The sequence below is a fragment of the Labeo rohita genome, chromosome 18 (assembly GCF_022985175.1).
Source record: "Labeo rohita strain BAU-BD-2019 chromosome 18, IGBB_LRoh.1.0, whole genome shotgun sequence".
NCBI lineage: Eukaryota > Metazoa > Chordata > Actinopteri > Cypriniformes > Cyprinidae > Labeo > Labeo rohita.
Window position 1 is genome coordinate 5029719 of NC_066886.1, and position 16468 is coordinate 5046186.

Below are 16468 nucleotides of genomic sequence, written 5' to 3' on the forward strand. Positions count from 1 at the left end.
CAAGGGTGTGCTGTGTTAAAACTGGATTTTGATCTCAATAAACATTCAGGTTTTACACATTTATTACTGCATGGCTGCCAAATAGAATTTAAATCTATCTGGAATTTTAAATCTAAATCTTCTTAAATAGAATCCTATTTAAATCCTTAACTCAGTAAATATAATGATTCTCTGAATACATTCCCATTTTTCATCAATTTATCCATAGGCATATATATATTTTTTTTAATTAATGTTTTAATAAAGGTTTTTTGCACACTTAAAATTCATTCTAAACCTGGGTAAATTCAATCCTGGGTTATCTTGCTTCACGTTTCACATTGCACCTAATTTACCTGGGGTTAAAAGTTAATCCAGAGTATTTATAAGATGACGTTTAACACTGTGCAATACATACATAACGTTCTTATTCTTACTGATTTGCAGTGTCAAACCAAAGTACACCTTTACCTGGGGATAAAGCTGGGGTTTAGAACCACATTTACTTGGAGTTAAGCAGTGTGAAATGCATTTTTCAGTCACTTTGCTTGCCTGAGGGCGTTTTTATGAAGCAATTTTGATATAACTTTTGATATCACAAATTATATAATATTATTAATTATGTAATATATCACATGACCCTGTTTTCCCCAACATGTCAGAATTTTATAACCCCTGTAATACTGCAATAAACACAATAAACATAAAGGCTTATCTACCACAACTAAAATATATCTTGTCTTAATTAATTATTCTTTCAGTTTTGGATAATCTGATTGTGTGCAATCAGAAACCAAAGGAAAGTTCATGCTGTCGACTCAACATGTGACATATGTGACATGTGACATAACCATTCTGTCCAGTGCATATTTGACTATTCTGTATTAAAATGCTTTATGAGACACAGGAAACATTTTACTGCTGTGACCCTGAGGCATACTTTGCTTCGTCATTGTTGGTAAGACATGACCTTGCAAAATCGTTCAATCGAAAACTAGAAATACTGGTTCATGGCTATACATAGACATTTATTAAACAAAACTGCAGTTGAGCATCTGATATATCAAATATACAGTTAATATATAATATCTCTATTGTAAGTAAGGTGAATGGTTTGAAAAATAATCAACGAATAATTTGTCTTTTTGAGACGCCACTGTAGCTTTATACATTTCAAGTATACTACTGTTGTGCAGACAGCCAAAATATTATAACATTTTCTATCAATGGTTATCACAAATATATATAAAAATAAATAGAAAACATTTAGAAAATAGAAAACATAACATGTACATGATTTCATACTGTGATTTTATGATGGCTCATTTAATGATTGGTCAAAGAAGGCTCTGTTAGAGTAGGCCATGAGAGGCAGACGTTCCCCCAGCACGGCGTCTCTGAAATTGCGTCGTCTCCATGCGTACACAATACTGTTCAGAAAACCCTGGAGTGACACTGACAGCGCCTAAACGACAGCACACGGGAAAAATATTCCACATGATTAAAACCTATCTATTTCTATGAATCTCAAACAATCTTATACAAACTGTCCAGTAAACGATACGTTTGTAGTGAGCAAGTTTGGCCTTCTGTATATTTTAGACACAATATTGCTATTTAATTTGTCTTTTTATAGCTTTGTAAACGCAAATGTTGTGTCTCTGAGTAACACAGTTGTGAATGAATCAACGTCACTTTTTTGTTTCAGAATGAATCAAGTTAAGTGAACAAATCAATGAGTCACTCATACAATCAGTCACTTGTTTCATTCCTAAATGAAATCAGTGTTTCTTTGAACAAATCAGTTAAGTGAATAATTCAATGAGTCACTCATATAGTCTGTCACTTCTTTTATTCCTGAGTAAGGCAGCGTTTTTGCATGAATTATTCAATAGCTCACTCATGCAGACAAAGGCTGAATTCAGAACTGAATACCTGCATACTCTTAATATTTTTACAATATTTTTTTATAGAAAATATTTTTTAAGAGCAATTAATATCCGGTTTTAGATTCAGCAAGTCACTTTTGTTCTTGAAAGAAATAGCTGTTTTTAACTAATCAGTTGAGTGAATTATTCAGTGACTCACTCATGCAGATAGTCACTTGTTTTATGTTGGAATAAATTAGAGTTTTTGAACGAATCAATTGAAGGAGTGATTCAGTGACTCATACTTACAGCCACTCGATTCATTTCTGAATGAATCAGCATTTTACCCATCAACGGTTTTTTTAACAAATCGGTTGAGTGAACAATTCAATGACTTATAAAGAAAGTCACTTATTTAGTTCCTGAATTAATCAGCGTTTTGACTGCTTCAGTGATTCAATGAGTCACGCATGCAGATTGAATTGGTGGAGTGAACAATTCAGTCACTTACTCATAAAGAAAGTCACTTTTTTCAATGTTTTGCCAATCTGCGTTTTTGAACAAACTGGTTAAGTGAACAATTCAGTGGCTTATACAGAAAGTCACTTATTTAGTTCCTGAATGAATCAGCGTTTTTGAAAGCTTCAGTGATTCAATGACTCACTCAGACAGTATTGGTTGAGTGAACAATTCAATCACCTACGCATAAAGAAAGTCACTCGTTTTGATCTTTTACCAATCAGCGTTTTGGAACAGAATTTGAGTGAACAATTCAATTATTTATTTATATAGAAAATTACTTGTTTAGCTCCTGAATGAATCAGCGTTTTTGAGTGCTTCAGTGATTCAATGACTCACTCATACAGACAGTATTGGTTGAGTGAAAAATTCAATCACTTACACATAAAGAAAGTCACTTGTTTTGATCTTTTACCAATCAGCGTTTTTTTAACAAATCGGTTGAGTGAACAATTCAATGACTTATGCATACAGAAAGTTACTCATTTAGATCCTGAATGAATCAGCGTTTCTGAATGCTTCAGTGATTCAATGACTCACTCATTCAGACAGTATTGGCTGAGTGAACAATTCAGTCACTTACTCATTAAGAAAGTCACTTTTTTCAATCTTTTGCCAATCTGCGTTTTTGAACAAACTGGTTGAGTGAACAATTCAATGACTAACTTTTACAGAAAGACACTCATTTAGATCCTGAATGAATCAGCGTTTCTGAATGCTTCAGTGATTCAATGACTCACTCATTCAGACAGTATTGGCTGAGTGAACAATTCAGTCACTTACTCATTAAGAAAGTCACTTTTTTCAATCTTTTGCCAATCTGCGTTTTTGAACAGACTGGTTGAGTGAACAATTCAATGACTAACTTTTACAGAAAGACACTCATTTAGATCCTGAATGAATCAGTGTTTTTATGAATTGGTTGATTGGACATTTTAATGACTCATTGATAAAGGCAGTCACCAGTCTGCTACAGATGTAATACTGTGCTAAAAGAGCAAATGAAAATCCCCACTACTGATGCATAGATGTGTTACTAATGCACATTTTATAAATACTTATATTCTGTTTTAGAAAACATGCTTTACCTGTATGACATGCAGAGGGAAGATCTCACTCATTGTATTGCTTTTAAAAGATAGACAGATGACAACCAGAGCTGAAAAAAATAAACTTAGATTTAATTTAGTTCAATAAAATATTTACAACCTTTCAGGTTAATATACAGACGTATTAGCATTTGAGAACACGTGTGTGTTATTGTACTGACCTGGTGCCCAGCAGAAGATGATAACAAGGATCATGTATCGAGCTGAGGACCAAATCCCACCTGAATGTCTCTGTGTCATTGTGATCATGCTTGTGTTCCTATACTGCCTATAAGAGCTCTCTAACTTCCAGTACACCACCTACAGGATGACAGATGCACATTAAAGGAGATCATACACATGAAACACCTACAGTAAAGTATTTGAATGTCATTCCATTAAATAATAAAATCAAACCATGTGGTATTTATTTTAAAGGCACACATCAAGCAAAACATGATGTCAGTGTCATTCATAAACGTGTACTCGTGTACTCACTGTGCAGACGATGATGACCATCAGCACACTGGTCAATGGGAAAATTCGAATGGAATTAGCATGAGCTTTATCCTGTTGGACAAAAGACAGCATGATGAGAACAGTTTCAGAGGTGATTTACTGAACTTGTTTAATGGTGTCTACATTTCTTACCACTGTTATGCAGGAATCATTTTTGAGATGCACAAAGAGAATGCAGCTGCAAGAGGAATCAGACATGAATTAAGTAAAATGACACAGACATTCACATACTGCACAGAGACTCATTCTCACCTGTTGCAGAACTTGGCTGTAGGTCCTTTATTCAAGGGTGCCAGCGTTGGTTTGCGTGCTGGCGTAAGAGTAGCTTCTATATACTGAACAGTACAAATGTAGATGACGTATCCAATTATTGGTACAAGCCTAAAGCAACGATACGTAAACATACAGATTATTACATAAACACTACAATAAAACTACTGCAAAGCATTACTTTATCATATTTATAGTTTTACATAAATTGTATTTAAATGCATTTATGAAAGCTAACTGGAAGTACTCACCACGCAATAACATAGGTCAGACAAAACCTCCTCCTTCTTTGTGATAACTGTGCCAACTAAATAAATGCAGAAAAATTAGTACAACAGAAGTATAAAAACAACTCTATGTATGTGTATGTATATACACTACCAGTCAAAAGTTTTTTTAATACAGCCTCTTCTGCTCACCAAGCCTGCATTTATTTGATCCAAAATACAGCAAAAGAAGTAATATTGTCAAATATCTTTACTAGCTGAATTTTCAGCATCATTACTCCAGTCTTCAGTGTCCCATGATCCTTCAGAAATCATTCTAATATGCTGATTTGCTTATTATTATTGTCATTATTATTATTATTATTATCAATATTTAAAACAGTTGAGAACATTTTTTTCAGGATTCTAGAAAGATCCAAAGATCAGCATTTATCTGAAACTTTCGTAGCATTAAACACCATACCATTCAAAACTTAGAGTCAGTATTTTTTTTATTTTTATAGAAATGAATACTTTTATTTAGCATGGATGTTTTAATTTGATTAAAAGTGATGATAAAGACATATATAATGTTACAAAAGATTTCTATTTCAGATAAATGCAGCTCTTCTGAACTTTCTACTCACCAAAGAAATCTGAAAAAATCTACTTTTCAACATAATAATAATAATAATAATAATAATAAATGTTTTTTGAGCAGCAAATCAGAATATTAGAATGATTTCTGAAGGATCATGTGACTGGAGTAATGATGCTAAAAATTCAACTATGAAATCACAGGAATAAATTACAGTTATTTTAAATAGTAAAAATATTGTGGAACTGTACTGTTTTTGCTGTACTTTGGATCAAATAAATGCAGGCTTGGTGAGCAGAAGAGACTTCTTTAAAAAACATTAAAAATCTTACTGTTCAAAAACTTTTGACTGGTAGTGTAAACATACAAATAATAAACATATTTTTCTATTTTCTATTTACGCTTTTTCTTTTTTATAAATATTTGTATATAGTTTTTATTATTTTTTCATCTATTAGTTTTACTTTAGTTATTTCATATTAAACTAAAAAAAGAGAAATGTTGGAAACTAGCTAAAATAAAGTTTTTTTTTTTGTTTCTTTTATTTTAAATAATAAAAATGTTTGTAATGGTTTTAGTTTTAGTTAACAATAATTACACTGATCTAAATAAACAAGTTTTGAGTATTATTATAAATGTTTAATAAGACTACATTAGGTTACAAAAACATTTTAGCATTCTCAAGGGTTAAATCAGGTAGAAAAAAACTCCTAGGGTATTTCTTAGAAAAGTACTGCATGGAAATAATTGTATGTGACCACCTAAAGAAGATGCGGGAGGAATGTGGCACACCCTGACAGGTCTCAGACTCTGCCAAACTGCTGCGTCAGCAAACATTCATGCTGTCATGTTATGTAATAGTGACACTGATCTAATTTAGCAGTGACAACAGTGACAGAGAGTGTATGTTCATGAGGAAAAACCTGGCTCACCTGCGTTTCAAATGCTTCCTGCACTGGTTTTTCCCTCCATCCTTGAAACGCATGTGCAGACTCACAGGCATAAATGATGACAAGCAGAAACGAGACGCAGTAGAAGGCCTGGGGAGACACAGAGAGTTAATGCTTAAACTCCACTGTGTTTGGACACACATGATTGATTTTGTTTGATTACAGCTTATGCTGCATTGCTTCAAATTAGTTTAGACAAATATGAATTGTGCATGAATGCAATTTATATAATGTATAAAATAATATAACAGTATAATTTAATTTAATCTTATATAAATGTATATTATATATTAGTATTTATATGATATATTTACTCAAAAATTTGGAGTAAGTACCATTAAAAAAGAAGAAATTCATATCTTAATTCAGCAAAGATGCACTAAATTGATCAAAAGTGATAGTAAATTAATTTATAATGTTACAAAATATTTCTTTTTCAAATAAAAGCTGTTCCTTCAAACTTTCTACTAATCAAAGAGACCTGAAAAGAAATGTCATTATGTATCATAAAAATGTATCAACATATTAAGCTGAAAACAGCTGTTTTCAACACTGATAATAATAAGAAACATTATTAATAACTAAAGAGCAAATCAGCATATTAAAATGATTTCTGAATGAACATGTGACACTGAAGAATTAAGTATTGATGCTGAAAATTCAGCTTTGCAGCACAGAAATTTACATTTTTTAAACTGATTAAAATAAACTGTTTTTTACTGTGTTTTTGATCAAATATAGTCTTTGTGAGCATTAAATAAAAATCTAAGTTATTCTAAACTTTTGGCTAGTAGTGTTTTATAATTTCATAATCTGTGTCCAAACTTTTGACTGTATTTTAAGCAGTATTAATAAACAGTGTCTTTACCGTGGTGACCTCTCAGTATGTATGCACCTAAATAAGTAAATAATAAACTCAAGTTTTTACTGTGCCACTGTGTCAACTCAGTTTTAAATGAGGGTTTTATAGGCCAGTGCATGACTCTGTGTTCTATACGTGCGTACATGAGGCTCTTCAATTGTTGTAATGCAGAAAATCTACAAAGCACTGAATGAACATCTAGTGTGTAACTCCACACCAACATCTCATTATCACAGAGATGTTTATTTCTTAGCCGCTCAAGGAAGTCGTTGCGTAACAAAGCCTTGTACAGGGCAATGTGTTGTACACTCCAGAGATGCTTATTTTTCCACACTGATTTCATGTTTCTATGTCTGCAGTTTCTCACCAAAGACAAAGTCAATCCGCGCATGCACATCCTTTCACTGAACAGCCAATTTTCATTGAGTAAATTAATTATGGCGGTGATCATCAAAACAAGCGAAGCCAGGAAATCTGCCAGTGCCAGCTGAAGAAGAGGCTTTGCCTGTAACACAAGAACAATAACAGAGAAGCATTAAAACATGTTGCATATCTGCAAATGAAGGCCTGATTCAATGGGACTGCAGAAGAAATATTTTGCTAATGCTTTTGTGAACTTTGCAAAGGAGTTATCTAAAGGGTGTGATGCTGATGAAGAGAAATGTATGCAGTGATGTAATCAAAGGACTTCGTTTGAGCGCACAGGCACACTGCTAGCCAATATTGACCATCCCTGTTGACATTTGCAGCAATAGTGGGGAATGAATGTACTCTAAATGTGCTTCAACTGGGGAATGTAGATCCATCAAATTCTGCCTCATTTCAGTTGATTTGTACATACAAAAATTCAGATTATCTGCTGGAAGTATTCAAGTAGGTATTTTATGTGCTTATTTAGAGACACCGCACTGGTAGTTTTCAACCAAGACATTATCCTGTAATTTTATGGATGTTTCCGTTAACCATAAAACATGATGCAGTGGCGTGCAAAATTCAAAATACGGTACGTTGTGACCTATTTTTATGATTTTTTTTACAGAATGGTAAAAAAAAAAAAAAAATGGTTTAATCAGATTTGTTCCTTAAGATGACATTTTCACTATTGCATACAGATCAAGGTTATTATAGGAAACCAAAACTGAAACCACAAAAAAAATTCCTTTTCCTTAAATAAAATAAACATTAACTAAAATAAATACAAAAAGTTTTATTTCAGCTTGTAAGTTGATGTACTAAAACTGCCTAAAACTGCAATAAAAACTAATAAAAACATTTAATTTTTTGCCAATTTAAGTAGTTTTTATATATATATATATACTGAAACAGATAAGCAACATGACATTTTTTTCTCATGTTTTAGTGACTCACCTGTTCATTGAGATGCCTTCTCTTTACGATGGAAACCACTACAACAGAACAACTACCTATGAGACTGCAAAAGAAAGAAAAAGTGGTAAAAATAATAAACCTATGAACCACACATGAAGCACAAGTTAAGAATTGTGATTTTAAAAGCCATTTCCGTCCTGGTCGTTCCTACACTGTAAATTGGTAAGCTGCAAATGCAATCTTACTGACCTATTTCTGCCTCATCCAGCACTTACATATAGTTTTGTCATTGTAAACTACGTATTTAGATGTTACATAGAACATTTGACTTAAGTAACATCCATTCTTTTTGATGTTACTGCTTTAACCACATTAAAGTTAAATTTCTTTATTACTGTTTTTATTCATGTAATAAATACAGTTGCTGTGGCTGGTCACAAATCTGTATAGAGGTACCGTAAACACACATGAGATACAGTATTGCCATAAACAACATAAAATGCCACATAAAACACTAATTTGCATGACTAAAAACAAAAATAAAGTAAAATTATTTGCATGTTAATGTGGTACATATATTTTGTTCTATAATACAATTTAATATATATATATATATATTACATCTGTAAATGATAAGACCAAATACAATTATTCCATCAAATGGTAATATTACCAACACTTACAGCTCAACATGACAGGCCCTGCATGCAGGGGACTTTTCTTAAATAATAGGAAAGATTAGTTTGCCCCATGTGTCTTTCTATTATGTCACATGTAAATTCCTAAAATCCTTCCTTCACTATTTAGAAGTCACACTGCGAGTTAGGCGAGTTACTGTCTCTCAAATCATAATGCATAACTTTATCTGCAAGTAATAGTTTCTCTTTGTGTATTCAAAGCAACTCGCTTATAAAATAATAATGTTGGAATCACATATCAGATATAACGTTAAATATTTCTCACCTTAAACTCAAAGTCGAGACGTAGATCCAAGACAAATCAGTAATCTGTATAAGCAATAAAGACGAAAATAAAGAACATTAATATGCTTAATATGAGCTATATTTTAAGACTAAAAACGACATCAAGTCGAAAGTGTGACAGTCGTCATCTGTAGTGCAGTGGCACATAATGACACATGTCATGTAAAAAGTATTTTTGTAGACTTAAGGTGAAAAATTAATTATGAAGTGATCAATTACCATGTCATCATCTCTTAATCCATCGCTTGACTTCATGATGAAGAGATTTGATATTTATTCCATGAACTACATGCCAGCTCGTCGTTGTTTGTTGTGTATCCAGTCATGTACAGCAGCTGTCTGAATTGAACTGAGTCCCGCCGTCTCACCTGGACGTTGAACCTCAGGTCACGTGACGTCTGTCGTCTCACCTGTACTGTCGCAGCTGCGCTCCTCTCATTTCTTTCATAACCATGCATTTGCGGGTAAAACTACGTGTGTTTTACATTACAGAGCTTGTTTCGCAGGTAGGTGTTGTGTGGTCTGTGTCACTATGGAGATACAACATAAACCGACCTTCTTAATATCACTCTAGGCTATAATAAATATTAGCAGATCAGGTTAACAAACATTATGTAATTCTTAAATAAACACTTCCAAATGGCTACTTAATGATATATACATATACACAAGGATAGGTGGGGACCTTTTTTGGTCCCCATGTGGAAAATAGCTTATAAATCAGCATGAAATACAGAATTAGGTTTTTTGAAAATGTAAAAATGCATTAAGTGTTATGGATAGGTTTGGGGTAAGGGTATATAAAATACAGTTTGTACAATATAAAAACCATTACCTACCCCCACAGAGAGACCGTACACCGCATATACAAGTGTGTGTTTGTGTGTGTGTGTGTGTGTGTGTGTGTGTGTATTTGTTTTTGCTACATTGTGGGGACCAAATGTCCCCACAAGGATAGTAAAACCTGAAATGTTTGACATTGTGGGGACTGGCTTGAGGTCCCCATGGGTACAAAAGCTTATAAATCATACAGAATTATTTTTTTGAGAAAGTAAAAATGCAGAAAGTTTTCTGAAAGGGTTAGGTTTAGGGGTAGGGTTAGGGTAAGGGGATAGAAAATACAGTGTGGACAGTATACAAACCATTGCGCCCATGGAGAGTCCCCACAAAGATAATAAACCAGACGTGTGTGTGTGTGTGTGTTGTCTTGCAAATACTCGGACCCAAATTTACTGTACCCCAGCCACTAAAATTAGTATGCAACGACCTCTACTGGTCAAAAAGGCAGTTGGAACATGCATCTGATGGAAATTGTTTTCCAAATACTGTACACTTTGTAATTGTTGAACTGAAGAAGAAGAAAAAAAAAAAAAACGAAACATGTTTTGGTATTGCCTACAAAGATCACACAGTTTCGAAATAATATAAAATAATGGGTGAAGGGGACATAATATAAAAATCACAGCCTGATTGTTGACAGCTTGATTGCTGAAAAATGAAAACCAACATTAATCATAAAAACAATAACTTAAAATATATTTTTATTTGATAGGCCTATAGCAACAACAATGAATGAATAAAAATGTCATAGATTTTTGGTATAAATGTAGCCTTTATTTTATTAATTTAGTCTCTTTTAGTATGCACATTAATCATAAAAACAATAATGTTAAATTTGTATACTTTTATTTAATATCTTATAGCAACATCAGTGAATGATTTAATGTATAAATAAATAAAAGTTGAATAGACTGTTGTTATAAATTTAGTCTTTATATTATTTATTTAGTCTCTTTTAGTATGTACATTAATCATAAAAACAGTAATGTAAAATTTGTATATTTTTATTTTATAGGCCTATAGCAACAAATTTACAAATTTACAAATTTAGTCTTTATTTTATTTATTTAGTGTTTTTTTTTAGTAAGTAAATTTATTATAAAAATAATAATGTAAAATTTGTATATTTTTATTTGATAGGCCTATAGTAACAATGAATGATTTAATAAATAAATAAATGAATAAATAAAGTTTCATGGTTCTTGTTATAAATTTATTTATATTTATTTAGTCTCTTTTAGTATTTTTATTTAGTCATAGTTTTTTGCTTTATTGATAAACTAAAAAATTAAGATAAAAAATAAGGCTGTCCATTGCATTCAGGTTCAGCGTGAATACGGGCATTACATTGAATAATCTGAGAATAAGACAATATCAGGTCATCAGACAATAAAAAGCACGTGGGCGTTTCAGAAAATATCGGAAGCTATGAATAATTATGACGTCACTGCCCGGAGTGCGACTGCAGCAGGAAGTGACGCCAAGTCTTCCACGGTGGCTCCTCTTCTTACGTGGCAACGCGTCAAGCGACGGCGAGACACTGAGCACAAAGAGATAGAATATTCGTTAAAATACGTTCTTACATATTCTTTATAGTTTCGCTTATCGTTAGGGTTTAGTTTTTTCTTTTAAATCATCATGGGTCTGACCATCTCATCGCTCTTCGGGAGACTTTTCGGCAAGAAACAGATGAGAATACTGATGGGTGAGTGTTTCAAGCACATTACACTATCTTTCTAATGTATTTTTATGATAGGTGTTTAATTAAGAAAAAGGGTAATATTTGAGTGTAAGATGAGGTGATTTATGAATGATTGATTTTTATTAATGTACGCTTTGAAATTCAACAGTTAATGTGATTTCTTGGCCAGTGGCTAATGTTAGCATGCTAGCTTCAGTTTGTATGAATGGATAAAATCAGAAGTAAATCACACGCCTGTGATGAATTTGACAGATTTCTTACTTTTCTTACGTGTTTTATTTGTTTTTTCAGTGGGTTTGGACGCTGCAGGTAAAACCACAATACTTTACAAGCTAAAGCTGGGAGAAATTGTGACCACAATCCCAACTATAGGTGAGATTACATCATCATTACTGTGATTGTTCTCCATTTTCTACTCACTCTTTCACAATGTAAGGTTTTTCAATTAAAAGCTCGTTATTAAATCTTAATATGTGATATTTGAATCTGTTTTAAGATACCATTTTTTTTTACATCTCTAATGTCACTGCCATCACATTTACAACTCCAGTGTGAGTTTTAGGGAGAAATTGCACTTGGAAATGATTAAAAATAATGTTTTGTGTTACTTATTTACATTATACATGTACACTGGTGCTCAAAAACGTTTTAATGATTTTAAAAGGAGGCTCACCAAGACTGCATTAATTTCAAAGTTACAGTAAAACAGTAATTTTGTGACGTATTACAATTTAAAATAGCTTTTCTGTTTAAATATATTTTAAGTTATTACTTACTGACAACATGTACAATAAAATTAAATTATTGACATTAAATACACTTTTATTTTTGTTCAAAATGTATCAGTATTTGAAAATACAAAGTATTTTATTCATTGACAGTAGGTATTGGAGCTGACATAAGGTTGGATGGCTTCTGCTGTTAATTTACCTGTCACTAAGCTCCGCCTTAAACGTCACTGACCGATCATACTTCAGCAGCTGTTGCTGTCTGCCACCTTATCACAAGGTTTTACAGAAATTATCTAACAATATGGTAAAACTATTTCAGATGCACTTTCACTTTGTGTGTTAGTGAGCTACAGTAATTGAGGGACCAAAAGGTCAATTAGACACAGTCATCAACTGATAATCTCCTAACAGCCAAATATCAGCCAGTGATGCACCTTCAGTAATGTTTTCTTAAACTGTATTTTTTCTGCCCATGGACAGGTTTTAATGTAGAGACTGTCGAATACAAGAACATCTGCTTCACCGTGTGGGATGTCGGCGGTCAGGATAAGATTCGTCCTCTCTGGAGACACTATTTTCAGAACACACAGGTGAGGTCTTTATTTAGGGATGTTTTGCTGGCCAAAATGCCACTTAGCTGTTTGTGCATCCTGATCTAAAATCTTTAAAGAGTAAAATATTGGTTGAGATGTGCAGAGAGGTACTATTGTGCTTTTGTGAATGTAGTTCATTTAAAGCATCTTGCTAATTTTTTGATTCCTTTGTTTTCAGGGTCTGATCTTTGTGGTGGACAGCAATGACAGAGAGAGAGTGGCAGAGTCTGCAGAGGAGCTTTCAAAAATGGTAAGAATTGTTCTATCTTGAGCATTCAGTGTAATCTTCAGGTATTACATTAAACACCCTCAGTAACCTAAATTGAGTTACAAAAGTTACAAAATGTTTACATTTGCATTTATGTTTGTAGTGGAGATTTTGTAACCAAAGCATCTTGAGAAAAATCCATGTAATAAATTTGTGACGCTTTTGCTTGTAATCCACTTGTACTCCGGTCATTTTGAAAGTAGTAATTTTGACTAGCATACCAAAATATGCAAGTTAATGTTATTGCATTGGACAAAACCTTACTGACTTTGCTCACACATGGTGTAACAACTTTTCATAAATAAATATATAAAATCAATGACAAGCCTACAAAAATTGCAGTAAATTTCTTATTTCTTTCTATTATTAGTTTTTGAACAGTAAGATTTTTAATGTTTTTGTGCTCATCAAGCCTGCATTTATTTGTTCCAAAGTACAGCAAAAACAGAAATATATTATAAAAATAAATATTTTTACTATTTAAAATAACTGTTTTCTATTTATATAGAATATATTTTTAAATGTAATTTATTCATGTGATTTCAAAGCTGAATTTTTAGCATCATTACTCCAGTCACATCATTCAGAAATCATTCAATATTCTGATTTGTTACTCAAAAAACTTTTATGATGATGTTGTTGAAAACAGTTGATCTTTTTTTTTCGTTGTTGTTGTTTTTTTGGTAAATAGAAAGTTCAGAAGAACAGCATTTATCTGAAATAGAAATCTTTTGTAACATTATAATATATATATTTTGTAACATTTGTAACAACATATTATATAATGTCTTTATCATCACTTTTGATCAATTTAAAGCATCCTTGCTAAATAAAAGTATTAATTTCTATAATTTCTTTCCCCCACCAAAAAAAAAAAAAAATACTGACTCCCAAGCTTTTGAATGGTATATTGTATGTCACAAAAGCTTTTTATTTCAGATAAATGCTGATCTTTGGATCTTTCTATTCATCAAAGAATCCTGAAAAAATGTTTTCAACTGTTCTAAATATTGATATTAATAAAAAATGTTTCTTAAACAGTAAATCAGTATATTAGAATGATTTCTGAAGTGTCATGTGACACTGAAAACTGGAGTATTAATGCAGAAAATTTAGTTTTGATCACAGGAATAAATTACATTTTAAAATATATTCAAATCAAAAACAGTTATTTTAGATAGTAAAAATATCTATTTGTTGTACTTTGGATCAAATAAATGCAGGCTTGGAAAAAACATTAAAAATCTTACTGTTCAAAACCTTTTTTTTTGTTCCATGTAATACTTTTGTTATTACAAAAATACTAGTTGTTTAATGTGCAATCAGTGGCTCGCAGCTCACTTTCCCTACAATACATGTTTAGCCTTATAAATGTGTTTTGATTTATTGATCTTTTTTTCATTCATACAGTTGCAAGAAGATGAACTAAGGGATGCCGTGCTGCTGGTTTTCGCAAACAAACAGGATCTGCCTAATGCCATGGCTGTCAGTGAACTCACAGACAAACTTGGGCTGCAGAGTCTACGCAGTAGAACGGTACACACACTTACTCCATTGACTCCAACATGCACTTATTTAAACACCGACTGCATTTTAATTATCCATTGTCTGTTTCCACAGTGGTATGTTCAAGCAACCTGTGCCACACAAGGCACCGGACTCTATGAAGGACTGGACTGGTTATCAAACGAGCTCTCCAAACGCTAGTGTGCCTGCTGATAGTGGCGAGACGTGTGTGAACTTTAGAAAGCCGGGAGTGTGTTGGTTGATAGACTCTGTCTTGAAGAACTTGAGTGAGTGTTGTGTGAGAGTGCGTGCGTGTGTGTGGAGCTATCAAGTGTTCAGCATCATGTCTAATCTATCTTATCTGTCTTTTTCTATGCTGTATTCCTACTAATGTTCTTTTAATTCCTTACAAATCTGATTGTTTTTCATGACTGTAAGATAATGCTTAAATTGCACGTTTACTTGATAACTGTGAGAGCATTATGGCACAACAAAGGAAGTTTGGGAGGAATTCCAGGTCAAGGCATCCCTCTCATCCAAGTTTGGAGTAGTTGTAGCTTAAAGAGCGAGTACATGCCAGGAAGAAGCCGTTGTGCATTGATGCTCACTCCAAGATCCCTGTTGCAGTGCTGCCTAACTTGACTAGCGAGAATCTCGCAGGATTCGCCGCTGCACGAACATTCCATTTCATGGCAGTTAATTTGATTCCAGGGGGTTCTTTTGCAAAGCTACACATTAACTTTTGTTGCTGAGCCCTCCTAAGTCTTGTTTCAGGGACTTTGCCACCAACAGATTCTTTGGAACAAAATGGTACATGAAGTATTGACAGCAATATGGAGTTATCCATGATTGATTAGCCCAATGATCTCTAACCGCCTTTGTTAAATACCTCCACTGAACAATATGCGAGTAAATGTTTTAGTTGAAAGCATTCGAAACAGATCATAATATCTTGCTTGATTTTTTGGACCGGGATGAATTGTTTCTTCAGCCTGCTTCATGTTTCTTTTCTCTTTTCATGTCAAACGTATGTATGTATGTATGTATGCTGGCACCTTAAATATCAGCAGTTAAGGTGCATTCAGTGAGAATTTTGTATGGGACACTCCAGTACACCAATAGGGTCCTCATTTCCTGAGCAGGATTTTCTGACCTTGTACACTTCCCTACTGCGGCAAATGCCCTACTCTTGCTCAAACTGTGCCACAAGGTCCACCCCTGTGAGAAAATAAAGATCTGATAAAAACTAAAGATGTTGTATGCTTTTTTTTTTTTTTTTTTTTATTTATGTACTCTGGTGTCAGACCCTAGAGCAGGGGTGGCGAACGTCGGTCCTGGAGAGCCGCAGCCCTGCGTAGTTTTGCTTCAACCCTAATCAAACGCACCTGAACAACCTAATCAAGGTCTGAAGCGTTACTAGAAAGCTACAGGCAGGTGAGTTTTAATTAGGGTTGGAGCTGAACTCTGCAGGGCTGCGGCTCTCCAGGACTGGAGTTCGCCACCCCTGCCCTAGAACAATAGTTCACCCAAAAATGAAAATGTACTTGCCTTCAGGCCATCCAAGATAAATAAGTTTGTTTCTTCATCAGAACAGATTACGATAGCTTTACATCACTTGCTCATCAGTGGATACATTGCAGCGAATGGGTGCCGTCAG

The 16468-nt window shown here is 33.3% G+C and overlaps 2 protein-coding genes across 2 annotated transcripts; one reads left to right on the forward strand and one right to left on the reverse strand.

Moving 5' to 3' along the window:
• Nucleotides 1-1026: 1026 nt before the first annotated feature.
• si:dkey-30c15.2 (uncharacterized protein LOC558938 homolog) lies at nucleotides 1027-9542 on the reverse strand. The gene is made up of 12 exons (XM_051135478.1): nucleotides 9391-9542; nucleotides 9152-9195; nucleotides 8228-8291; nucleotides 7227-7364; nucleotides 5980-6087; nucleotides 4495-4550; nucleotides 4226-4354; nucleotides 4106-4151; nucleotides 3953-4024; nucleotides 3637-3775; nucleotides 3455-3525; nucleotides 1027-1444 (listed from the first exon to the last, which is right to left on the reverse strand). The coding sequence occupies exons 1-12, from the start codon at nucleotides 9424-9426 to the stop codon at nucleotides 1292-1294; spliced, it is 1056 nt and encodes a 351-aa protein (XP_050991435.1). The 5' UTR covers nucleotides 9427-9542; the 3' UTR covers nucleotides 1027-1291.
• Nucleotides 9543-11485: 1943 nt separating this feature from the next.
• Nucleotides 11486-16062, forward strand: arf5 (ADP-ribosylation factor 5). Its single transcript, XM_051134935.1, has 6 exons — nucleotides 11486-11716; nucleotides 12005-12085; nucleotides 12925-13034; nucleotides 13216-13287; nucleotides 14716-14841; nucleotides 14926-16062. The coding sequence occupies exons 1-6, from the start codon at nucleotides 11650-11652 to the stop codon at nucleotides 15010-15012; spliced, it is 543 nt and encodes a 180-aa protein (XP_050990892.1). The 5' UTR covers nucleotides 11486-11649; the 3' UTR covers nucleotides 15013-16062.
• Nucleotides 16063-16468: the final 406 nt, after the last annotated feature.

Bases quoted from the DNA above. Each gene is read 5' to 3' on its own strand.
- si:dkey-30c15.2 (XM_051135478.1), bottom strand. From the start codon at position 9,426: ATGAAGTCAAGCGATGGATTAAGAGATGATGACATG. The intron at 7,365-8,227 runs GTGAGTCACTAA...CTTGTGTTACAG, and splicing joins GAAGGCATCTCAATGAACAG to GCAAAGCCTCTTCTTCAGCT. The intron at 4,355-4,494 runs GTGAGTACTTCC...TCGTTGCTTTAG, and splicing joins CTGACCTATGTTATTGCGTG to GCTTGTACCAATAATTGGAT.
- arf5 (XM_051134935.1), top strand. From the start codon at position 11,650: ATGGGTCTGACCATCTCATCGCTCTTCGGGAGACTTTTCGGCAAGAAA. The intron at 13,035-13,215 runs GTGAGGTCTTTA...CTTTGTTTTCAG, and splicing joins ACTATTTTCAGAACACACAG to GGTCTGATCTTTGTGGTGGA. The intron at 13,288-14,715 runs GTAAGAATTGTT...TCATTCATACAG, and splicing joins CAGAGGAGCTTTCAAAAATG to TTGCAAGAAGATGAACTAAG.